Raw genomic sequence first — 21,840 nt, 5'->3', positions numbered from 1 at the left:
ACGAAAAAATGGCGGTCGCGGTCCTCTCATCTTCAATCTCATGCTCAACAACTAGTATCATTTCTCTCAATCACAAACACAACCGCTCTAAATTCTCTGCATTTACGCTCTCTCTCCGCTTTCCATTGCGTCCAATCAACCTGTTACACGTGTGCACCCCTCCTCACCAAGAAGACTCTCTCTCGATCGACAAGTCGTCGTTAGTCGTCGACGAAACAACGGCGGAGGACCAGCTCTGGGCCGCCGCTGTCCTCCGCGTCCGATCATTCCATCAGTTTGATCCCGACTCTTTTGGCGTCCCAGTGAGTCCACTCAGTCGCATTTTTCTTTCTTTCTTTCATTTTTTTTTCAAACATGAGTCACATTTCTCTTATTTATTCCTTTTTATTTGCTTCGGATTATTATTTTTTTTTCCAAAAATGCAAAAGAAGAATGAGAATGGAGAGAAGAAGGAAAAAAAAAAAGTCAACCCAACTCATCTGGGAATTAAAAGTCAACCGTATAGAATGTGCTTTTATTTAATAATTTAGCTGATCATATCCGTTTCATCAGTGCAATGCTACAATTACAAATTACCGTGACAGAATACTATCGATTGAATAGAAACAAAAAATAGAGAAATGAATACATGTGATGTGATGTGCTTATCAAATCAATAGTATTATGTCACATCAGGTTATGATTCCAGCATTACTTGCTCAATTAATATCAAAAGTTACAAATAAGCTGATGAGCACAGCGTTTAGTCTTTTACTCGCAAGTGTTTTCTTCTATAAATATGATACTGATGGTATTTTGCTTTTGTCAAAGTTCTATTAGGATCATAAAAAGCACTTGGCCGAGCGTGAGTTTGAAGCAATGAAGGAACGAATCGCAGGAAAGAGGAAAGAGTTTAGAACGGTTGCTTGCATCAATGCCACTCTTCCTTTGTCACAGATATCGAGTGTTTCAGAAGAGTTATGTGCTGAATGTAAGGTTTGTTTGCTTTCTTCATTGGATCAAAAGGACGATTCCCATTTTCTAGTATCTTAATTCGCATATGATTGGACTTTGGACATGTTAATTTGATGTTTCATTTGTTGCATTCTGATATTATTACCCAACTCTCCTGTAGTTCACTGATGACGGAGAAGATCGAGTGGTCGTTGGGACCCTTGATCTTAATCAGTGTTACAGGCTTCCAGATGAAATTACAGGGAAGAAACCTGAGGTAATTTATGAGATTTTGGAACTTTTGTTTTTAGATGTTAAGTGTCCTTCACTATAATAGCTAAATTATGTGCTATACACCGTATATGGCATTTTTGGTTTTGAATAACAGATTAGGGCTTGTGTAAAAGCTAATCTTTTATCTCTTGTGCTGTCTTTAATCTTTAACCCGTGAGTGGCTGATTCGAAGCCATTTCAATGATCTGCTGTCTTAAATTGGTAGTGCAGTTATCTAGGACTCCCCTCACATTCAGCTGAATGGTGTTTGATGTTTTTATTTGAATTCAGATGCATGCAAACGATTCTGTTTGTCTAGCTTGCCTGTTCCCTTTCTATATTCTATAAATGGAGATCATTATTTATGCACAGGATACGTGTAATATTACAGCTCAATACAAATCTATGCAAGTAGGTTGACATATGAATTTTCAAGCATGGTTTATGACAGAAAAAATAACTCAGTAATAATGAAAATGAGCAACTTTTATACTTTTTAACAGGGGATTGGAGGTGATTTTGCAAGAGCATACTTGAGCAATGTATGTGTAGCCAAGGAACTGCATAGAAATGGTTTGGGTTACGAAATTGTTGCAAAGTCAAAGCTAGTTGCTCAAGGATGGGGTAACAACTTAGCTAACTTTATTCTTCTTTTGATGTCTATTGTGTTGGTAATTCCGGTTGCCTATTGAACTCTGGTCATGAATACTCTGTATTTCTTGCTGCTCTCAATCTTGTACCACTACCACACCGTACAAGATAATACGAGTAGCTTATGTAGAAGAGGCGAATTTTATCTATAGAAAATGATGGGTTCATCATTTCTTTCCTTCCTCTTTTAGAACGAACATTAATTATTAATTTAGTTTTTATGGAAGAGGTTAAAGTAAGCTAATCTGGCTGCATCTGTTCTTGCACCATTTTGCAGGCATATCTGATCTCTATGTGCATGTCGCCTTTGACAATGAACCAGCTAAGAAGTTGTACATGAAGAATGGTTTTATCTTTGAAAATGATGAGCCTGCATGGCATGCAAGGTTTCTAGACCGGCCTCGGAGGATTTTACTATGGATTGGTCTCCCAGGCACAAAGGACTTGTGATTTTATACCCTTTTTTCTTCGAATTCTTCATATGTTATTGATACATGTTTATAGCAATTAAGTCTTTCTTGAGTTCTAAATGTAAAGCTTCGCTTAACAGTATATGATGACTGAATTGAATTTTGATTTGAAAAATCTCAGTTCCCTTTGATATATGAAACAATCGAAACGGAAGAAGAAGAAGAAGAACGCTACAAAAGAATCACTATATGCCAAACATTTGAATTTGAACTTTTATGTACAATTCCTTATATAATAGAAGAATGACTAACTAAAAAAGATTTTGATCAAATGTCTGAAAATACTAGAAATCCTTTCATGTTCTAGTTGGAAGATGTTGTATGCTGTAATTCCTACAAATTTTACTGCTATGAAGTTGGAGAAGATGGATATGTGCTCAAGAATCATTACAAATTTTCCAGCTTCTTGAGTATAGTGAATCACTTTTCAAATCTTTCCGCATCATCTCTTCAGTATGAGCTGCATCATTTTTAAATCTTCATGTTAAACCGTTGTCTGCTGTTGTTGCACAACCAATACTGAATATCGTCCGGGAAGATCCTCTGTAACGAGACAGTTGCCTACAATTCCGAGCTCTGGGAACTCTCTGCATCTGTCAAGACCTGATGTTTGTGGGGTTTCCGTATTGTCTCTCCTTCCAACAATTACAAGATCATATTTAGGTACCACGGATTGAATCTTTGCCAGTGTTTCCTGCCCCTCGTTCACCATCTCTACCACATATTTTACTCGTTGATTGAAATTATTCTCAGGTTTAACTTCCTTTAGCACCTCAGAATCAAGCACTTTTTCCCAATTTGTGCTTATCATCTCATCAGTCTTGACGATGAAACGGAACACAGTAAGATTGATGCTCGTGTTCTGGCTCATGCGTTTGGCCAGAGTTAATGCTTCACGATCATCACTGCCTCCTAAGAAGATCATTGCAACCCTGAAAGATGAGCCTAATGATAATTCGCTGGAAATAAATCTTCCTATGCGGCCACGGTCAATAAGAATCCCTACAGAACAAGGTGCTCGTTCAAGGACACTGCAATTCAAGGCTCTTTTTGTGTTGTCGTCTGATTCAATGGATCCATCAATAAACCATTTTCGATGAAATGGAAGCACTACGATGGATGCAAGTTTGTCAAGTGCAAGCATGCATACATCCTCATGCATGAGTTTGGGCGGAGATATTGCTGTGAACGGATAAACACAAGCTGTTCCCCAGTTCTTTTCTTCGAAAAGTTTGAATGAAAGAATCACATTCTCAGAGTAGGAACGGTTAGAGACAGTTTTCTTCTGCATTTTGTGGGAAATAAAGAGCGGTGCAGCTCTCCCTCTTAGATCGATCAGGTGAAGCACATAAACAGTAACAAGGCTTCCTCTTTTTGGACATGAAGCTTGAAGAAATTTGATGGTAGCAGGGATGTTATCTGGCCTGTAAATGCAAGCAAGTATACGCAGCTCTCCACTGGCCTTGGAATGCTGCATGATGTTTCTTTTCTGATAGCCTGCATATTTCCTTGAAGGATCATAGAGGAATTTCACGAGGATTGGTATGACGATTGCAGTCACTAGGATTTCAACAGTTAAGAAACTAAACATCTGGTCAGTGAGGGACTGCACGTGATTAAGGCAAAAATTAGGAAATTGGACATATGAAAATGATAATAGATATGCTTTGCTTATATTTTATGGAAGGATGATTGAAATACCTCTATATTTCTGCTGATGTTATAGGTACTTATTTCAACAATGCCTTTGGTACTCATGATGAGAGCCAGTGCAAAAGCATCTCTTTTGGGTACTTTGCAGTACAATGGAGGTATCATGGTGGTAGCAACTTTGGCCAAAACAACGACGGCGACAATAACTGCAGTGCTCTTTGCCAAATTGTCATCAAGTAATTTGATGTCGGACAGATTAGTCCTCATCGAGGCTGAGGTTACTACAAGTGGAATGAACAGGCCCGAGACCATTGGATCCAGTTTTTCAACCAGGGCAGAACCCAGCGGCGGTCCAGCTGGTACAGCCAAACCAAAAACGAAAGGACCGAAGTAAACGTGCTGACCAAACAAGTCAGATATGTAGCCAGCCCCTAGTGCCAGCATGATTATATTGTGAATGTGCAAGCTATTGACAGGTTTTCCTTCAGGAGTTTGTTTGACAACCCAAAGCATTGCTGGCCTGACCACGAAGACTACTGCAAGGAGATACACCACCATTATTCCCAGGTTTCGATAAGCTGAATGAAGTGGCGCATGGTATATACTGGCAATCCAGATAGCAGATCTTGTAAGAATGAGACCAATCATTTCACTGACTAATGCACAAGACAGTCCTAGTCTTCCAAGTTCGGAATTTATGATTCGAAGATCGCTGACAAGGCAAGCGATGCTAGGAAATGGGCTAAGAGAATGTACTACAGTTACAACCAAGAGTTTCATCTTATCCTCCATTCCTATCCCCAAGATTCTGCTCATTTTTTCTAATGCTGCCGCGCCAAGTAGAAAAGGTATCAACAAGGTCAGCAAACCCGTAAACAATGATTTTTTCCCTGTTTTCTGGATCATGCTAACATCCATTTTAACTCCCGTTAGAAACAGGAATAGAATGTAACCAAATGTTGCTACCAAGTCAAGAGTACCTAGACTAGTATCTGAAAACAGCACGTGCTTGTAATATCTGTTGAGGCCGGGTATTGCTTGACCAAGGATTAAGCCGCCCTGAAAAGAAACAATCCCCAGTTCTTCAGTATGAGAACGCCAAATAATATGTCTTCACTGAAAATTGAATTTTCTGTTCAGCGTGATGATAGAAGCTCACATGAAAGTCATTTTTTACTTCCGCGTCAAGTCATCTAACATTTTGTTCATTTATAAGATTTTGTGTGTGCATATGTTTACGCATATCTTTTCTTTTGAATTTGATCTAAAGAAATGAGCACTGAAAGGAAATTTTTGTAGCTTTCAACTTGCCATGTTCATATTGCATGATCAATGTTGGCTTCTTATAGCGATTTAGCTCATTCCAGAAGTGGTATATGATATCAAAGACGAAATTTCTAATCAATCTAATGCACCATAAAGATAAGAATTGTTGAAGAGCACATACGGTAATTTGAGAAGCAATCATGGGAATCCCGAAGCGCTTAAGAACAAAATGACAAGCATGTGTGACGGCGAAAGCCACAATGATCTGCAGCTCAAGGCGCGGCAGTGAAGCGTCCCACGGATGATTTCCAGCCTTACCAATGAACTGCCAAATGCCATTAGAATTAACATATGGTGGTACGGGCATGCAAAATCTTGAGCTTAAGTTGTAGCCTTGATTCTCGCTGCCGACAAATGGTCTCGGGTTTAACTCCGTCATTTTCAGGCCTGCCCGGAGCACCTCAACACCAGAGATTCCCTGCCGGTGGCTTCCTTTCTTAATTTGAGGAGAAAAGAATAGAATGAGAATGGAGGAAGAATTATGGAAATGGAAAGAACAAAGTGCATGTAAAAGGTGGTCAAAGTTTTTGTCAAACTAGTTGCTGGGTTTAAAGCCTTTGTCGGGTTAAGCTGAGTTGTTTTTCGTTTCTTTTTTTTTTTTCCTGACGAATAACAGTCAACATGTCCATATGATTAGGTAGTTTGTCTGGAATAAACAGAATCTCAGTGGCTCAAAATTTGACAGTTTGACACATCACCATTTACACCTGTATTTTGTTCATCGTTACTCAGGCTTAAGAATCAGTGGGATTATAATCTCTTACATTCCATTCCATTCCATCTCAGAAATTTTGAGACTCAACACACTGAGTACAAAACTTGGACCCTAAGACTAATTTATGGCAAAATCTTCGTAGTTTATTCTCAAATTTAACAAACAGTGATCCCGTAAGAATTTTGTTCCTTTTTTTTTTTTTTGGGTTGATTTGGATTAGAAAATTGGAGACAACTTTTCCCTCTGTTTTTAGAAAATATCTCTATTTATAGCAAAACGATCCAGTTTTCTATACACTCAATTCTTGCGATGTGCATATATCTTTCAAACACATTTGGTATTTCCTTCGTTTCCAAGGATGAGGAAAGTGTAAAATTTGTCAGGTTCACTCGTCCTTTAAAATAGTATTTAAATTCAAGTGAGAATAATTTATTCTCATTTTCTAACTTTACATAAAAAAAGTTAGAGAACAATGTAATTGATGTTTTTCCAATTTTCATTCTTCAATGAGTCCCACAAGTCTCACTTTTACAACAAAAAATAAAAATCATGCAACTTGTGATGTAGGCCCGTCACTAATATTTATTTTATAATATGATTTTGTTTATTTATTTAATCTTAAAATTATTTATCTATTTTTTATAAATGAAAATTTTAAAATAATAAAAAATTAAAATTTCAAATAACAAAAAAATTAATTGAATTATATTATGATTAAAAATAATTTTAGTTTATTTTAAACATTTTATTATATTATATTTTTTCCCACGCTTTTTTTATTGTCTTCACTTCTCCGTACAAACAACCAAACATATTTTCACTATTTTATTTTATCAATGTTATTTTAGAAAAGTCTACCAAAAGTATTTTTAATTTAACTAGAAGCTAATTATTTCTTTTTATAAAATAAAAACAAAACAAAAACATCATTTGAAAAACAATACTAAATACACCATTCATTCAAGTTCGGTAATTTTTATTTATTTTTATAATTGTTATTTTCGTCGTAAATAACCAACAAAGATTACATAATATTATATGCTCAATCATAATATATTTGTTGCATCAATAGCTGCTTATTTAAAATATATAATCATTTTCGCATCTGAGAAGTGCTTTTGTCTCGTACAAGCAGCTCAAACCCTGCAAAAAACAATACAACATTAAAAAAAAAAGAAAAGAATTATTAGCAACTTTGTTCTATCTAACTATGGTTTTTATTTTTTTATTTTTTCAAATGGAGTTTTTAAAATATATGTTATAATTTATTTTTTGAAAAATATCTCTCAAAGATCAGAAAACTCTTCTCCATACAAAGTTTCCTAAAACCGAAGACTAGGGAAAATTCCTTTGCCATCATTTTTTAAATAACTAAAAAAAGTTAAAATAAGTAACAATCTGACTTGAAAGTTATTTACCCTTTTCAAAACTTATTTTCAAAAACGTGTTTTTGAAAATGCCAAGTAGAAACTGAAAATGGATAAATATCGGTTCGCATATAAAGGAATCAGTGAGGCTTACGGGTTATATTCAACTTGAACTTTCCCGGCAACAGGATCAGCAATGACGGCGAAAGCATCTTTAGAAAGATTAAGAACTCCATTGCATGGCTGTCTGCAATAATCAACAACTTCAACTTCAACACTTGCTCCATCATGGCAAGGATGCGGGGCCGTATTCGCACCCCTTACGCATTGCACTTTGTACTTCCTCCCGCAGGCTCTTCCGCCATCCCACAGGGTGTCGCTCACCCCGGTAACCATGGTCCCGTGGTCTTGGTTTTGATAGCAGGCCGACTCTGTTCAAAACATAAAAGTTATATAGGAGTTTGAATCTAGTGGTGAAGTGAGCTATACATTTTTTTTTTTTTTCAAATTACAAATGTATATTATTATATAATAACTATCGATTACAAATTTGTAAGTCAAAATTTGTCTACCGCCATTGACAGGTGCGGTTGGCCTGCCATCCTACTTCGGAACATTTTCGTCTAATACAGTAAATCAATTTTTTTTCCTTTTTATTTCTTTTTTTTTTAAATCAGAAAAAGATGAAATGAACATAAATCAATCAAATATAAACACTTACTAGTGTAAGGAGGGTCATAGTAAACAGCGTTCCCTTGAGCAGCGTATGCTGTTGAGATGAGGCATAACACCAAGCAAGCCATCATCAATATCTTCATCTGAATCCTCATTTTTTTTTATTGTTACTCTGTAAACAAAAACCTTGGCCTAAATTTTTGCTTGTGGTACAAAACTGAAGGGCAATTCGGCTTTTTATAGAAGGAAAACTAGTTATAGAACTCCCTGTGAATGCGTACGTGGAAATCTCATGTCAACTTTTTTTTTCCCTATTTTTTTTTCTTCACAATCTTGAAGTTAATTGGTTATTTAATAAAAAGGACTAAGGACTGTTTTGTCTTTGCAAGGACTTCCTTTTTTTTTTTTTTTTGGTCTTAAACACGAGGTATCCTAAAGAGGGCTCCAACTATGGGAGACATTTTTAAGCTCGTACCACAACTTAAATTAGAAGTTTCCGCTCGAACCGAGAGGCACAGGTTCTCCCAACAAAGACGACTTCCCTGCGAAGGACTTCTTTTTTTCTAATAGTTGACTTGACTACCTCAACCTCCACGGCTCATTAATTTCTTCTTATTTCTGTGCTGTGAATGTGTGATAAAAATGTGAATGGTTGAACAATTAAATTGTGAATAGAGATTGCGTTTGAAAGAAGTTAAGGTCTCTAGGTCCGACAATTAGTAATAAGGTCTTCTCATGTTTCTCCAACTTAGGAAACACGGCCATATAATTAAATAGGAACATCGTGTAAAGATCTCTTCCTCATGGAAGAAACTAGGTTCATGAATGATGATATATATCTATAATATTTTTCTCAAATATATTCGTGTATTAAAATTGTCAATCATGGATGAACAAGACTTTTCTAATTATATAATCATGACCCAATAGACGGTAAATTTACAAAAGAAAATTGAAATAGAAGACGAAAACTACTTTTTGAATGGTTGTTTAATTTGGAGTAATTGATTCCTGTTTTAGCAATTGAAGTCATTGCTCGCACCTTCGGGCAAAGATAAAAGGAGAGAAGTCAACCCAACAACTTCCACACGGCATTTGGTAGGTAGGTAGCATTAAGAGATGGAACGTGTTGCAGAGACTTCTATAAGGAAAGTTTTAATTTACCCTTTTAAGCGTAAATTCTCCTCTGGTTCGTAGAGTTCGAGTTAATTAATTATCAATTTAGTTTTTGTTGTGTTAAAATTAAGTTACACAATTCTTGCAGCTATAATTTCATTTGGCTATATATTAAGTTAAGTTTCTATTCAAGGCTGATTTGTTGCCAAACACCGCAGTGTAATATCATCACACCGAACCATCCATTTGTCTCTGGAGCGGCTTAATTTCTTTAAGATTCAGCCATTTCCTCCCGCTAGAAACTTAAGCCTATATTCAGACTGGATTCAATAAGGTGGAATTGATTAATTAATTAATTAACAACTTTAACAACGACACTGTTGCCTCTTTTGCAAGGATGTGGGGGGGCTTTATTTGCGCCCCCAATACATCTCACTGTACCTTCTCCCACATGCTTTTCCTTTGCTCCATAGCGCATCGATCACTCCTGCAACCATTCGCCCATTCTCTCGTTTGCCAAAGCAGGCCGAGGCTTTCCAAATCTTTTTAATTTCTAGTTGATTAAATGGATTATTTTCTCGTAAAACACAACAAAAAAATATCTAATTTTATTTACGTGTAAGTGACTTAAATCTAGTAGTTTTCGGGTGAATATTTATTTAGTCCCTACAATTTTGGTTAATTACTAAATTAATTTTTGTACTTAAAAAACCTCCTATTGCAAATATGTTTTCATGAAAATCTATTAATGTTTATTTGTATATAAACCATTATTTTTCAACTTTAAAAACTTATCATTCCTTACCAATAAAATTTAACTACACAAATAAATATGTAAAAAACTTTATTTTTTAAAAAATAAAATTTCAAAACATTACACCCAAATATTAAAACTAATGGTACTTTTTTTTTTCAAGTAAAATAAGTGCTATCTTAGAATAAGATATGTTGTCTAAATTAATTAAACAAATGCATGTTAATATATACTTACGCTTGTGAGGAGGTGGGTGGTAAACAGCATTTCCTTGTGCGGCGTGTACTGCTGATCTGAGGCACAGCATGATGCTAATCATCATAAATATTCTTATCTCAATCCCCATTTATTTCTGGCAACCTTCAGTAATCAAGAAAATTAATCTCAAACAACAATGTAGTGTTGTTTTTGTGGTGTAGATGAGAAGGGCCTTCTCCCTTTTTATAGGAGCAGAGGAGAGATTAGTCATAAATTAACCACCACTTAAATTAATGTTTACGGTATGGTCAGCTTCTGATGTCTAATAATATCCTTGTGAACTAATCGATCACGCTCGCCACTGTCTAGTCTATCGCCAAGTTAATGATAATTTTGTAGAATAAGAGAAAAAGCATTTAGTTAAGTTTCATTAATTTATGCAATCCTCCATTTCTTTCTTCCTTCTTGTGTGAATCGTGAACCGATCAATTGTTTCCACATTATATATCCTAATAGAATCACACCACTAGTATTTTGATTTTACTTTCTCATCTATTTTAGTAGTTAATGTATTATATTATATTGATGTTTTTTCTTGTTAATCATATAAGTCAATCAATAATTGTTTAATCATTGAAATTAAAATTAATGTATTAAATAAAATTCAAAATATATTATAAAAATAGTAAATATAAATACAAAGAGATGAACGTCTTTTTTAAAATACATTAATCTAAAGTTCTATTATGTTTAAAATTCTCATTCACAAAAAAATAATAATAGTTGAATACGCGTACCAAAAAAAAGATAAATAAAAAATAATAAAAGGATAATTTATATAATAGAAAATAAATTTATTTAATATGGTATTAATGAGAAAGAATATTAAAGTTCCATTCAAATGTTTTGCCATTAAGATAAAAAGTTAAAATATTTAACCTTTTCCATTAAGAGATAAACATCTTATAATCATATATAAGTATAAAAATTAAACAAAATAAAAATTTTAAATGTTTGAAAATAATTAAAATTCATAATTTCGTATTTCAGTAAAAACAAACAAACAAACAAACAAACAGCCCTTGGATTCTTAATGTTTTGCAGGCCCTTCGTTTTTATTTTTCGAATAACCCATCACGCGTCCAACGTCAAAAGGATAACAGATAGTGTTGGTGTTTGGTTTCTTTTAATATTGGAGACCCAAAAGTCGTTGTCCGGTTATCGCATGCCCTATTGAATCTCTAGACTGGACCGTTCCAAGTCTTCGAGTGAAGGCAGTAATAGCTATTGAAATTAGGCTCTGGCTAAGTTACGTTAAACATAACTTATGCCAGACACAACAACATTGTACAGTAGTGAGACCGCAATTGTTGCTGTGCCTGGCGTAAGTTACGTTTAACGTAACTTAGCCGGCTCCTTGAAATTAAATATCTACCTATCTCGTACTTAGTACTCTGCTATAAGTTCTTCCATTCCCACACATCTTTAAAGAGAAGGAAGTACGAAATTCATAGTTGATTTTGTGGAAAATTTATCATACATGAAAGATTCAACTAATTATATTGTTATTGGAAAATCTATTTTGTCAATTAATTAGTTGGATTTGAAAGGAATAATTATTGAGCCTCATAAAATGAGCCACTGTCTCAGCCACTGTCCAAGCACGTGATCGAAACCAACTTGGCAATCTGTATTAGCTTGGGCAGTGGGCACAGTTCGGTTCGATTCGAATCAAAATTAAGCAGAATCGATTATTTTATAAAAAGAATTGAATAAGAACCGAATTCAATAAGAACCGAACTCAAATAGGATTTTTTAAATCGGTTTGGTTCGGTTCGATTTTTTTCGGTTCTGAGCCTATTGGGTCTATTTTGAATTTCTAAATTTTTAGCCCATTGGGCCTCATGAGTGTCATAATTTTTTTTCAACAATTAATTCATCCTAATTTCATTACAAATATTAACAATAAATACAAAGTATTCAAAACATATTTTATCACTAAGATTTTACTAACTACTAATAAGGTACTCACTACTCACAAAATATGAAATATTAAAATTGTAAAATATATAACTAAACTCCAATACTCCATCTACATAAATATAATGTTGTAAAGACAAATAAAAATAACAACAATGATTTGGTTCTTCGGTTCAGTTGAGTGAACCGAATACTGAACCGATATTTTGATTTTTTTATAAATAATATATTTCAATTTTTTTTTAAATTAGAACCGAACCAAATTTTGATTTTTTTTAAGAATACAGTTTTTTTTGTCCCGTCCTAAAAAACATATTGCCCACTCAAGATTTAGTCAAAGCAAGCACCACACGAAGCAATAAATCATATCAAGGACTTGTCTCTTTAATAGTTTATGTTCTCATCAACGCCTGATTCACTCCAACGGCTCGTAATGTATTGAGAAATAAGTCTGTGATTTATAGTTGCCTTATTAAATGAGATATCAAGTGTATATAATAACTCTTGTATTGTTACTGAAAAAGACAAGTAATACAATTTATATTTTATTCAAATTCTTTAAAGTCATCAAGATTAAATATAGAGGAAAATCAATTTTGTACATGCTATGGAGTGCTTTTTGGGAAAGAAAAAATCTTAGATGCCTTTCGGTTTATATTTCAATTCTTTGAATGCTCATCACATATAGATATTTACTCTTTTGTAATTGATTAAAATGTATATAATATAATTTAACTATCAGAGAGTATATACTAAAAAGTATTTAAGACTTTCTCATATTTTATAGTTAAAAAAATTTATTATATGAAAATTTCTTTTACCTTGTCGTTCTCGGGGAGTCCCCAATTTTTTGGTTTTTCAAATCTTTTTGTATTTGTCTTTAGTAAGTTGGAATCTTCTCTCTGATTAATTGATAATTATTTCATCATTCAATGATGTCACTTGTGCGTAGTGATACCATCATTTAGCCATTCCTCTTTGAAGCTGACAATTATCACAAGGAGTCTTATTAAGCTTGGAGTGGGTTAGCCCATCCATTGGCATTATCCTATGTGGCAGAGCAATGAGATCCAAAATAGATTTCACTAGTTTTTAAATATATAAAATTTTATAAGTTCCGTATTAGAAGCCATCAGTGGTCCCACTTAGGGACTCACTGCTCTACTGTATGGCAAAAATAATTTATCTAAATTCTCATATAATGTAGTTGGTACAATTTGAGAATTATTAAGAACCATTATTGGGTTGGTCTAAAGTGCATGTTAATGCAACTTAAAATCACCTTATTACAAAGTGAATAATATAGAAGTAGTTATAGGTGGTCACATTTGTCCTTGTCAAGATCATTAATTCTACGTGATTGATAATCGTGAAAGTATTACATAAAAGATAAAACGAGTGTATCGTATCCTTAATGCACTCGCCTATTACAATTTTGACGAGTACGCGTTCATTTAGAAATGGTCAGTCACAAACGGGAGACTAAGAATATAACATAAATAGTAACTTTAAGCATTTAGGATCTTTATTTTTTTTTTTATTTGTCAATTCAAGCCACTGGCAAATTCATGCCATATCAACATTACTTACTACACAGCCGACGTCGATCCTCATTTAAACTATGACAATTTTCGAGCTTTGAAGCCTTTGTCACGAATTTAAACCCTGCAAGACAACAATAGATTTCTTCTATTAAGTATTTTATTACAATCTAAACAAAGTAATGATCAAATGTGCTTAAAAGAAATCAATTGGGCTTACGGATTATATTCAACTATAACTTTGCCAGCGTCGAGATCAGCAATCTCGTTAAAAGCATCCTGGGAAAGGTTAAGGATTCCATTGCATGGCTGTCTACAATAATCAACAACTTTAACAACAACACTCTTGCCTGGTTTGCATGGATGTGGAGCTTGATTTGCACCCCTAATGCATCGCACTCTGTATCTTTTCCCGCATGCTTGTCCGTTTCTCCATAGGGCATCGCTCACTCCTGTGACCATTGGCCCATTGTCTTGGTTCCCATAGCAGGCCGAGTCTGTTGTTATCCAAGGACAAAAAATTATCTGGTTTAATGATCAGCACTCGAAGTCTTAAATTGATGCATGGTAGAGAGAATGATATTTTAATCTCTCTCTCTCTCTCTCTCAGTCTCTCTTTTTTTTTAAGAATCTATTTTTACCGGATGAAATATGGAATCAAAAATCTATCAAAGACTAAAGTAGCAAAAATAAATTGTAAGATATATGGACTAAAGTGTCATTCTTCCTTAATACAATGAATGGATGCGATTTGAAAGACCTCAACATGCGAATCAAAAGCCCCCCTTACGTTGTTTCCTTGTTTATGAGTATAAAACTAGATATCACAAAGATGGTGAAATGTCACAGCTTTTTTATAAATTAATCGAATGAATATAGACATACGACTGTAAGGAGGTTTGTAGTAAACGGCGTTTCCTTGCGCGGCATGAACTGCTGCTGAGCAGAGGCACAGCACTATGCTAATCATCATAAATATTCTCATCTCAATCCCCATTTCTCGCAACCTAGCTACAAACAAGAAAGTCAAATTAATTTCAACCAATAATGTGTGTTTTTTTTTTTTTTTTGGGTGAAAATCAGAAGGGAATTTGTCCCTTTTTATAGAGAGCAGCAAGTGATCCATTAGTCTTAAATTAGCGTTTACAATAGAGTATTCACGGTCAGCTCATGTGTAATATTTCTTTCTGGACTAATCGATTTTGGCAACCACTACCTCCAAAGTCCAAATTATTGATAGCTTTTGTAGAATAATGAGACACCAGTTTCTTACCTAATAGTTGACTTGACTCCATTGTAATTAGATCTAAATTGTAAGGTTTCTTTAATCTTTTTAATTATTTATTAACATTTAGTTAAGTATATAGGTGAATTTGACTTGGATAATTTGGTGTAGTAATTACAATGGACACATATTGGCCGTTGAATTGAAGAATTGGCATCATTGCATCAACCTTCGTGGAAAGTGAAGAAGAGAGAACTCAAAATACTCAACAAATTTCCACAAGAAGTTAGGCAGGTAGCATTAAGAGAGTGCCACCCCCCCCCCCCCCCCTCCTTCCCCCCAATTTCAATTGTTATCAGTTCGGAGAAAAAATGAACTAAACGAATAAGAGAAAATTTTCAATCTCTTATTTCAATTTTTTAAATTATGTTCAAGAGGGAGATTGTCACTTTTTTTCGTTTTAGTTTTTCTCAACTAGGTACTTCTTACAGCTGTTATAATACTGTATTACGTTCTCAATGTCAATATAACCACTAAAATAGTTGCGATAATACAGTATAAGTTATGATAATTTAAAGCATGATTAGGGAATTTAAAAGGTTAGGAGCTATTAGTATATATACATTGAGTGAAGCATTGAAATTTTATAATTTAATTCAAATTATTATAAAATTGGGTTTCATCCGTCATTGGTGACTTAATTATTGAAGTGATTAAATTAATAAATATCGCATTGAATTAAAGTCTAAAATTGATTTTAAGTAAATAAATATCACATTGAAAAGTCTAAAATTAAATTGATAGCACAAAAAATAAATTACCAATTAAATTGATTTTAATACGTACGGCAAAAGCAAACAAACAGAAAAAAAAAATCGTGTTTAAATTAATGTTATAATTAAGATGCTTACGGGGATCCCAAGAGATAAGTTTAATTGAATTTGTTTTGCAATGAAAGCAAGAGGGTCAGGAGATAACAATCCCATGGGGGGGGGGGGGGGGGGGGGCATAAGCTATAACATTATCCAAAACTTACCCAAGAGCAATATAATAATTTTTTTTTGGTTTAAACCACCCGATTTCCGGCGACTGCATTGGGCCCCGACTAATTCGGATTCGGGGTGTAGTCACAGTTAAGGCTTTTTACCCCTCCCAAATAGTGTGTTTTGTGGGAATCGAACCCGAGAGCTTTTCCCACTTACCCAGCCTGCGTTACCAACTGAACCACAACTGTTTGGTAGAGCAATATAATAATTTCTTTATACAGATCCAACATTTATTCTGATTCATATAGCACACTCACTATCCACATTAAAAGTTTTTCCGGATGCCAATGTATAAAAATAAAAAACATGCAGTGCAAGAATTTTTTATTTATTTATAAAAATAAAGAACAATGAGCATCGCCGTACATAGCGAGCCATATTCCTTAAAAGCTTCTGCATGCATACAACTATGAGTTCTCACACAAAACAGAACAAACAGAACAACTATTTTGTATTATGCATGACTTATTATAATCTTATTCCATCCAGCTGGTCCTCAGTAAGGGAGTTCAATTCAAGCCCTGCAAAATAACAAATACAAAAACATTACGAGCCATCATATATAACAGTGTTTCGTGCGCATAATACAAGGTTTTTTGGGCATGTGGGCATACTGATTGAACTCAATCTTGATCTTTCCGGCATCGGGGTTCGCTATCTGGGAGAAAGCTTCTTGAGAGAGATCAATGGTTGCTTGGCATCCTGCCGGACAGAGGTCGACTATCTTAACCAGAACGCTGCCGCCGCGGCAAGGATGAGGTGTCCCTTGGTTTGTTGCGCCGGTGCACTTAACTCTGAAGCTTTTGTTGCATACAGCCCCGTTGTTCCATATTGCATAGCTTGCTGCGGCTATCATGACTCCATCATTTTTGTATCCATTGCATGCAGAGGCTGTAAAAGAGATTAGTTTAATATATCCCAATACAATCGGATTCACATCCAGTCTAATCCTGCCCAATATTCATTGAATTTGGGCTTGACAGACTAGATTTTAGATACTACATCGTGATAACTAATTGATAACTCTTGAAATTGAACATCTAAAGTAGAGAACGTAGTTGTCAGCAATCCGGTAATAAATTGCCAGGAACTATGTTTAACGTAACTCAGCGTGCAGACAATTGTATATAAGAACGACTATTTTTATAAAGCAAAAGAAAATTAATAAAACATATATATGTATTCATCAAGTTATGAAAATATGAAGAATTTATACTCACGGACATAAGGAGGAGTATAGAACGTGGCAGTCCCTTCACTGGCATATGCAGCTGAGCTAATTAGGCATATTGCCATGGTCGTGATCACCAGAACTTTTGTGCCTACACCCATTTCCTCTATTTTAAGCTACGTCTAATGGCTTGTAACAATATTTTTTTACTTGTTGGTGCAAACAAGTGAAGGGTTTCCTCCAAATTTATAGAGGAAAACCAACCATTCTTAGTTTCTTACCCACAGTTTGCGGCACAACAATATAATTAATTTATGTCATATTCAATAAATAGACTTACTGTTTCAATTCAAGTCTTCAAGTGGAGGCACAGTACCAACTAATTAATTATAAGTATATAAATTTTGAACAACTTTTATTGGTATGTCAGGGAAATATTCTCACATCGGCCAAAGTTCTTGTACCAAGTATAAAAATTAGGTTGAGTATTTTAGTATGAATTAGCCATATAAGCTACCTTCGATACTTGCATGCGGTAAAAATAGACATCAACTAGAACTTTCGTTAAAGATTTATACTATCCCTTAATACTTTGGTAAAGACTAAGCTTGGTTAAACAAGTAAAAGTAGACATATTTAACATTTGATAACTAACCGCCTGAGATAAAATGACACTGTATTTGAAATAAATACAAAATGTAAATAATAGTACATTATTAATTACTTGACAAATAGTATTTCATGATCACCAAGATGTCACTTATAGTCACCATTCATCAAGTCACTTTCCATTCCACGTACCTATTGTCTTCCTATCTATAGTATATCCAACCCATTTTGTCATTTCCCAGTAAAATGATTTGTGAAATATCTTTATCACTCTTTTGGAATTAGATTTCCATAGCAGGCAATCGTTTGGCTCATCTTTTACTTTTTAAGGCAACCGTTTATTCACTTTCAATAACTCATACATAAATAAAAATATAATTCAGGTGAGACTAGTTGTAACCACATAGCTGAACGTTAAGTAATTTGTAATCAAAGATAATTGTACGGTAAAATGTAAATAGAAATTGCTTCAACCGGTCAAAGTTGGTTAATTGCTTCTTATAAGTAGCAACCAATCTTTTGTAATCTGTTCACAAATTCACGGAGAAATGAAAAGGAAAGAGGAGCTTTCAAAATTGTCTCTCATTGGTTATTTTATGCCTCTTTAGCTGTTTTTGCCATTTGAATTCTTTGCTTGCATAATTTGGATACTTTTCAATTTGATCCACAACCAGATTCAAATATAAAGAAAGTCTTCAAATACGACATGCTTAATCCAAGATACCACATTAAAATTTATCCTTCATATACCATATATATCCAACGTCACGAGCTATTTATTCATGTGCAACAACAATATGTATATATCGGTAGTATTTTGATTGCAATTAATAATTAAGAATCCACGCTGGCGAAACCACACTAGCTAACGAACATCACTTTCCATTTCCAGTAGTGTACGTACAAGGATCCGAAAGAGGACCATCTATTGGATTTCATATACAAGAGGGGATATTGTAATATATTAATCACATCAAATCCGTTATAATAATTAATTATTTTAATGATACAAATATGTCAGGCTTGTTATTTGAATTGAACGTACATTAATTAAGGGTTGAAAAGAACCCATTTTCCTAGTAAATTAAAGCACCCGGAAAATTCTTGACAAGCAATTGAGGAGAGGAATATTGTTTATCCTCAACCAAAATATGTGCAAATTAAATGTGTCAAATTGGTTGCTGTAACCCAAGCTTTCCTAATATTCTAAACAAAATAATTTCAGCTGTTGTCGGTAAGGGTAAATCTTTGTCATGAAAGGCCAAATAAAATCGATGTCCAGAAAATGAAGGCCAAAATCCAAATAGAAATGGAAAGCTGAATTAGTAATATAAGCTTGGCAAGTACAGCCCAAGGAGCTGGACAAAATCAAAAGAAGTCACAGTTAATTAAGTCGATCGGGTTTGGGAGAGTTGAAGAATGAAAATATTGTTTCGTAGCTAAGAAAGCAGTGAGAAAATTGAAGGAAAATAAGAACTGGATCTGAGAATTCTCTAGAACATCATTTTATTCATCAACAACCAAATGATATGTACAAGAGGTTCCTTTATATACAAAGCTGAAGCTCAGATCAATTGTTGTAACCAACTATAGCTAATTAACTACTAATTTAACTAATCACAATAGCTTAAGCTAACTATGTACAAGTGATTACATAACCACCAGGTGACAACTGACAAGCCATGTCATCAATTTGTAACCGAATGCTGCTGCTGCTATGGTCCTCTGCTTTGCTAACCACATTGCACGTATGAGCTTCCTTAGCAGGGAGGCTGGCCTTGTCAGCCTGAACTCTTCTCCTGAATCAATCTTAATTGTTGTACCGTAGTCTAATTCATTTTGAGCCAAGTCTAGATTGATTTTGGTGGGTCGTTTTTATTGTCAATTTTGGTTAATTTACTCTCATTTGAAGAAGAGATATTGGCAGAGACTCGAATATCTCATAGCTCATGAAGACAAATTAACCATCAGTCTAATAACCAGTAATAGAAGCAATGAGAGCACCTGACTCCGCCCCTTTACAAGGACCTGATTCTATGTATAAACATCATATGGAACCGACGGCTAAGGCATGGACAATCACAGATCCTTTTCCCTAGCCGGAGTCTGGAGGTTTGTCGTAGCCGCAGAAGCTACGACATGAGCATTGCTAGGCGGTGGCTTAAGTATTGGTGAAAGTATAGAAAGCAAATTAACTATCAGTCTAATTACCCGTGAAATATAGCATGTAAAATACCAGAAACACGAATATCTCATAGCTCATATCAATCTTCTCTACTGTAGCTTTATCCGACGAAATGTAAATTTGAAGTGTAAAAGTAATGATGATACTATAATAGTGATACGTACAAACTCACCCATACAACTTAATGTGCCATAGATCGGTTTAAAAAATGTAAAAATACTAATCTATATATATTATTTTTACATGCCTATCTCCCTCATCATAATAATGATGATGACGTTAGTTATTTATGATGATGACGATAAATAATCGATCTGTTCAAACAATTAACATGTATGCACAATTGAATGATTCAAAAATTTTCATCATTTTGAACCAGATTAGTAACTAGATTGGAGTCTTAATAGGGCTTATTAACATAGCAACTCAAAAAAAAAAATGAACTGTGCATAAACAGGGGGAAAATAAAATTCCAATGATGAAAAACACCTGCGCACATAAGTTGGGGTCATGGTGAATAGAAGCTACAAAAGCATTGCACTAAACATAAAATTGCAGATAATCAAGGGAAGGGCGACCGAAGATGCGCGAGTAAGTTACTGGCCCGTGGTAGTCAATGTTGATAATTCCTGACACTGGATTGGCAATCTGAGTGAAGGCTTCTCTCGAGAGATCTATGGTCGACGGGCAGCCTGAGCAATGATCAACAATCTTCACATTTACGTTATTGCCTGTCCATGGATGTGGCGCAGCATTTCTTGCCTCTGTGCACTTATGCCTTAACATTTTTCCCCACACGGCGCCATTGTTCCATAAAGCATCACCTGCCGCCTCTGCATCACACCTTGGCCTTTATTACCAAAGCATGCGGTGGCAGAAAAATTAACTGTTGGCCACCATAATCAAAATGCTCTTCTGCATCATGACTTCAGTTGTTTGATTAATTTTTTTTTTTTTTTGTTTAATGCAAAATACACGAAGCTTTTAGTTCTTGATTATTTTGTATATAAAACAATAGTATAAGTCGTATATACATAAATTTTAAACGCTAAGTGGTTCCCAACAATAATTCTCAGACGACATGCCATGTATTTCATGTATGTATGTTAATCTGGGAAAAAAAAAATGTCACGGACAAAGGAAGGAATTAGTAATGAACTATTATCAATTTTTTTTAATGCGGATACCCTGTTAAGTTGTGTGGGGATGCTACTAACAAAGAAAAAATAATGTTCAATGTATTGACTATTGATGCTTTGCTTGTTCATTGGCGGCAAAGTACTCCTTCTATGAGTCATATTTATGTTATTCTTTCTTACTTTATTTTTGTGGCATGTTTGAAGGGTTTGTAATGTCTTCAAGTTCGACTCATTGGCATTCTTTATTGACCTGATTACTTATAGGGTGGTTTTAGAATTTAGGGTTGTTAGTTCTGCCTTTGTTTTTAAACCATCCTAATTACAAGGGGTTTTAGGCTCTTAGATTGCAGAGGAGTTGAGAACTATTGAGCTGACCGGGAAGCCAATTAGATAAATTTCCTTGTTGCGACCACTACCTAAGATGGTGAAGCTAACTGTGGATGGTTTTTTGTGATCATCGGGTGTGGTCTTAGCTGCTTTTAGTTCTTTTCTTTGACACAAGCCAATCCTTTATGCTAAGCCAATGGCCATTTGTGAGTGTTTGGAGCTTGCTACTCAGTTTGGTTACTCTGTGCTTGAAGTAGAGTCTGATTCGGCCACCCTAGTCTCGTGGATTAATTCTCATGGCTCTTGTGCGATGGGAATATGTTTGTACTTTGGGTCAATTCCGCATTATGTCTTCTGCCGTTTCCGTCTTGGTCAGGCATGTTCTTCGGGAGGCTATCTCCACACCTGATTTTATGGCTAACTGGGCTTGCACTCATCGGGTTCATCAGTGTTTTTTGAGTCCTCAAGCTTTCCTGTCGGCTTATC

At 34.8% G+C, this 21,840-nt stretch overlaps 5 protein-coding genes across 6 annotated transcripts; 1 reads left to right on the top strand and 4 right to left on the bottom strand.

Annotated features, from left to right (window-relative positions):
• On the top strand, positions 1-2,515 carry LOC18055354. 2 transcript variants are annotated; one of them, XM_006453419.2, is made up of 5 exons: positions 1-302; positions 820-975; positions 1,115-1,210; positions 1,710-1,830; positions 2,135-2,515. In XM_006453419.2, the coding sequence occupies exons 1-5, from the start codon at positions 9-11 to the stop codon at positions 2,305-2,307; spliced, it is 840 nt and encodes a 279-aa protein (XP_006453482.1). In that variant the 5' UTR covers positions 1-8; the 3' UTR covers positions 2,308-2,515. The 2 variants fall into 2 exon arrangements, with proteins under 2 accessions (XP_006453482.1, XP_024048075.1); XM_024192307.1 differs by lacking the exon at positions 1,115-1,210.
• A 296-nt stretch (positions 2,516-2,811) lies between these two features.
• Positions 2,812-6,018, bottom strand: LOC18055353 (cation/H(+) antiporter 3). Its single transcript, XM_006453418.2, has 3 exons — positions 5,428-6,018; positions 4,029-5,039; positions 2,812-3,933 (listed from the first exon to the last, which is right to left on the bottom strand). Exons 1-3 carry the CDS (start codon positions 5,683-5,685, stop codon positions 2,812-2,814), a joined length of 2,391 nt encoding a protein of 796 aa, XP_006453481.1. The 5' UTR covers positions 5,686-6,018.
• Positions 6,019-6,996: 978 nt separating this feature from the next.
• On the bottom strand, positions 6,997-8,300 carry LOC18055352 (EG45-like domain containing protein 2). Its single transcript, XM_006453417.2, has 3 exons — positions 8,110-8,300; positions 7,543-7,819; positions 6,997-7,164 (listed from the first exon to the last, which is right to left on the bottom strand). Exons 1-3 carry the CDS (start codon positions 8,216-8,218, stop codon positions 7,158-7,160), a joined length of 393 nt encoding a protein of 130 aa, XP_006453480.1. The 5' UTR covers positions 8,219-8,300; the 3' UTR covers positions 6,997-7,157.
• A 5,185-nt stretch (positions 8,301-13,485) lies between these two features.
• LOC18055350 (EG45-like domain containing protein 2) lies at positions 13,486-14,706 on the bottom strand. The gene is made up of 3 exons (XM_006453415.2): positions 14,538-14,706; positions 13,873-14,149; positions 13,486-13,776 (listed from the first exon to the last, which is right to left on the bottom strand). Exons 1-3 carry the CDS (start codon positions 14,647-14,649, stop codon positions 13,770-13,772), a joined length of 396 nt encoding a protein of 131 aa, XP_006453478.1. The 5' UTR covers positions 14,650-14,706; the 3' UTR covers positions 13,486-13,769.
• A 1,636-nt stretch (positions 14,707-16,342) lies between these two features.
• On the bottom strand, positions 16,343-17,281 carry LOC18055349 (EG45-like domain containing protein). The gene is made up of 3 exons (XM_006453414.2): positions 17,144-17,281; positions 16,538-16,814; positions 16,343-16,444 (listed from the first exon to the last, which is right to left on the bottom strand). Exons 1-3 carry the CDS (start codon positions 17,253-17,255, stop codon positions 16,438-16,440), a joined length of 396 nt encoding a protein of 131 aa, XP_006453477.2. The 5' UTR covers positions 17,256-17,281; the 3' UTR covers positions 16,343-16,437.
• Positions 17,282-21,840: the final 4,559 nt, after the last annotated feature.

This window comes from Citrus clementina, unplaced genomic scaffold (genome assembly GCF_000493195.1).
Source record: "Citrus clementina cultivar Clemenules unplaced genomic scaffold, Citrus_clementina_v1.0 scaffold_1, whole genome shotgun sequence".
NCBI classification, from domain to species: domain Eukaryota; kingdom Viridiplantae; phylum Streptophyta; class Magnoliopsida; order Sapindales; family Rutaceae; genus Citrus; species Citrus x clementina.
The sequence above is the reverse complement of the archived record's forward strand: the minus strand, read 5'-3'. Positions and strand labels throughout refer to the sequence as shown.

Excerpts from the sequence above, each read along its gene's own strand:
- LOC18055354 (XM_006453419.2), top strand. The coding sequence starts at position 9 with ATGGCGGTCGCGGTCCTCTCATCTTCAATCTCATGCTCAACAACTAGT. Across the intron at positions 976-1,114 it reads AGTTATGTGCTGAATGTAAG|TTCACTGATGACGGAGAAGA; the intron begins GTTTGTTTGCTT and ends ACTCTCCTGTAG. Across the intron at positions 1,211-1,709 it reads TTACAGGGAAGAAACCTGAG|GGGATTGGAGGTGATTTTGC; the intron begins GTAATTTATGAG and ends ACTTTTTAACAG.
- LOC18055353 (XM_006453418.2), bottom strand. The coding sequence starts at position 5,685 with ATGACGGAGTTAAACCCGAGACCATTTGTCGGCAGCGAGAATCAAGGC. Across the intron at positions 5,040-5,427 it reads TGATTGCTTCTCAAATTACC|GGCGGCTTAATCCTTGGTCA; the intron begins GTATGTGCTCTT and ends GTTTCTTTTCAG. Across the intron at positions 3,934-4,028 it reads ACATCAGCAGAAATATAGAG|TCCCTCACTGACCAGATGTT; the intron begins GTATTTCAATCA and ends AATCACGTGCAG.
- LOC18055352 (XM_006453417.2), bottom strand. The coding sequence starts at position 8,218 with ATGAGGATTCAGATGAAGATATTGATGATGGCTTGCTTGGTGTTATGC. Across the intron at positions 7,820-8,109 it reads CTATGACCCTCCTTACACTA|AGTCGGCCTGCTATCAAAAC; the intron begins GTAAGTGTTTAT and ends TGTTTTGAACAG.
- LOC18055350 (XM_006453415.2), bottom strand. The coding sequence starts at position 14,649 with ATGGGGATTGAGATGAGAATATTTATGATGATTAGCATAGTGCTGTGC. Across the intron at positions 14,150-14,537 it reads CTACAAACCTCCTTACAGTC|ACTCGGCCTGCTATGGGAAC; the intron begins GTATGTCTATAT and ends GGATAACAACAG.
- LOC18055349 (XM_006453414.2), bottom strand. The coding sequence starts at position 17,255 with ATGGGTGTAGGCACAAAAGTTCTGGTGATCACGACCATGGCAATATGC. Across the intron at positions 16,815-17,143 it reads CTATACTCCTCCTTATGTCC|CCTCTGCATGCAATGGATAC; the intron begins GTGAGTATAAAT and ends TCTCTTTTACAG.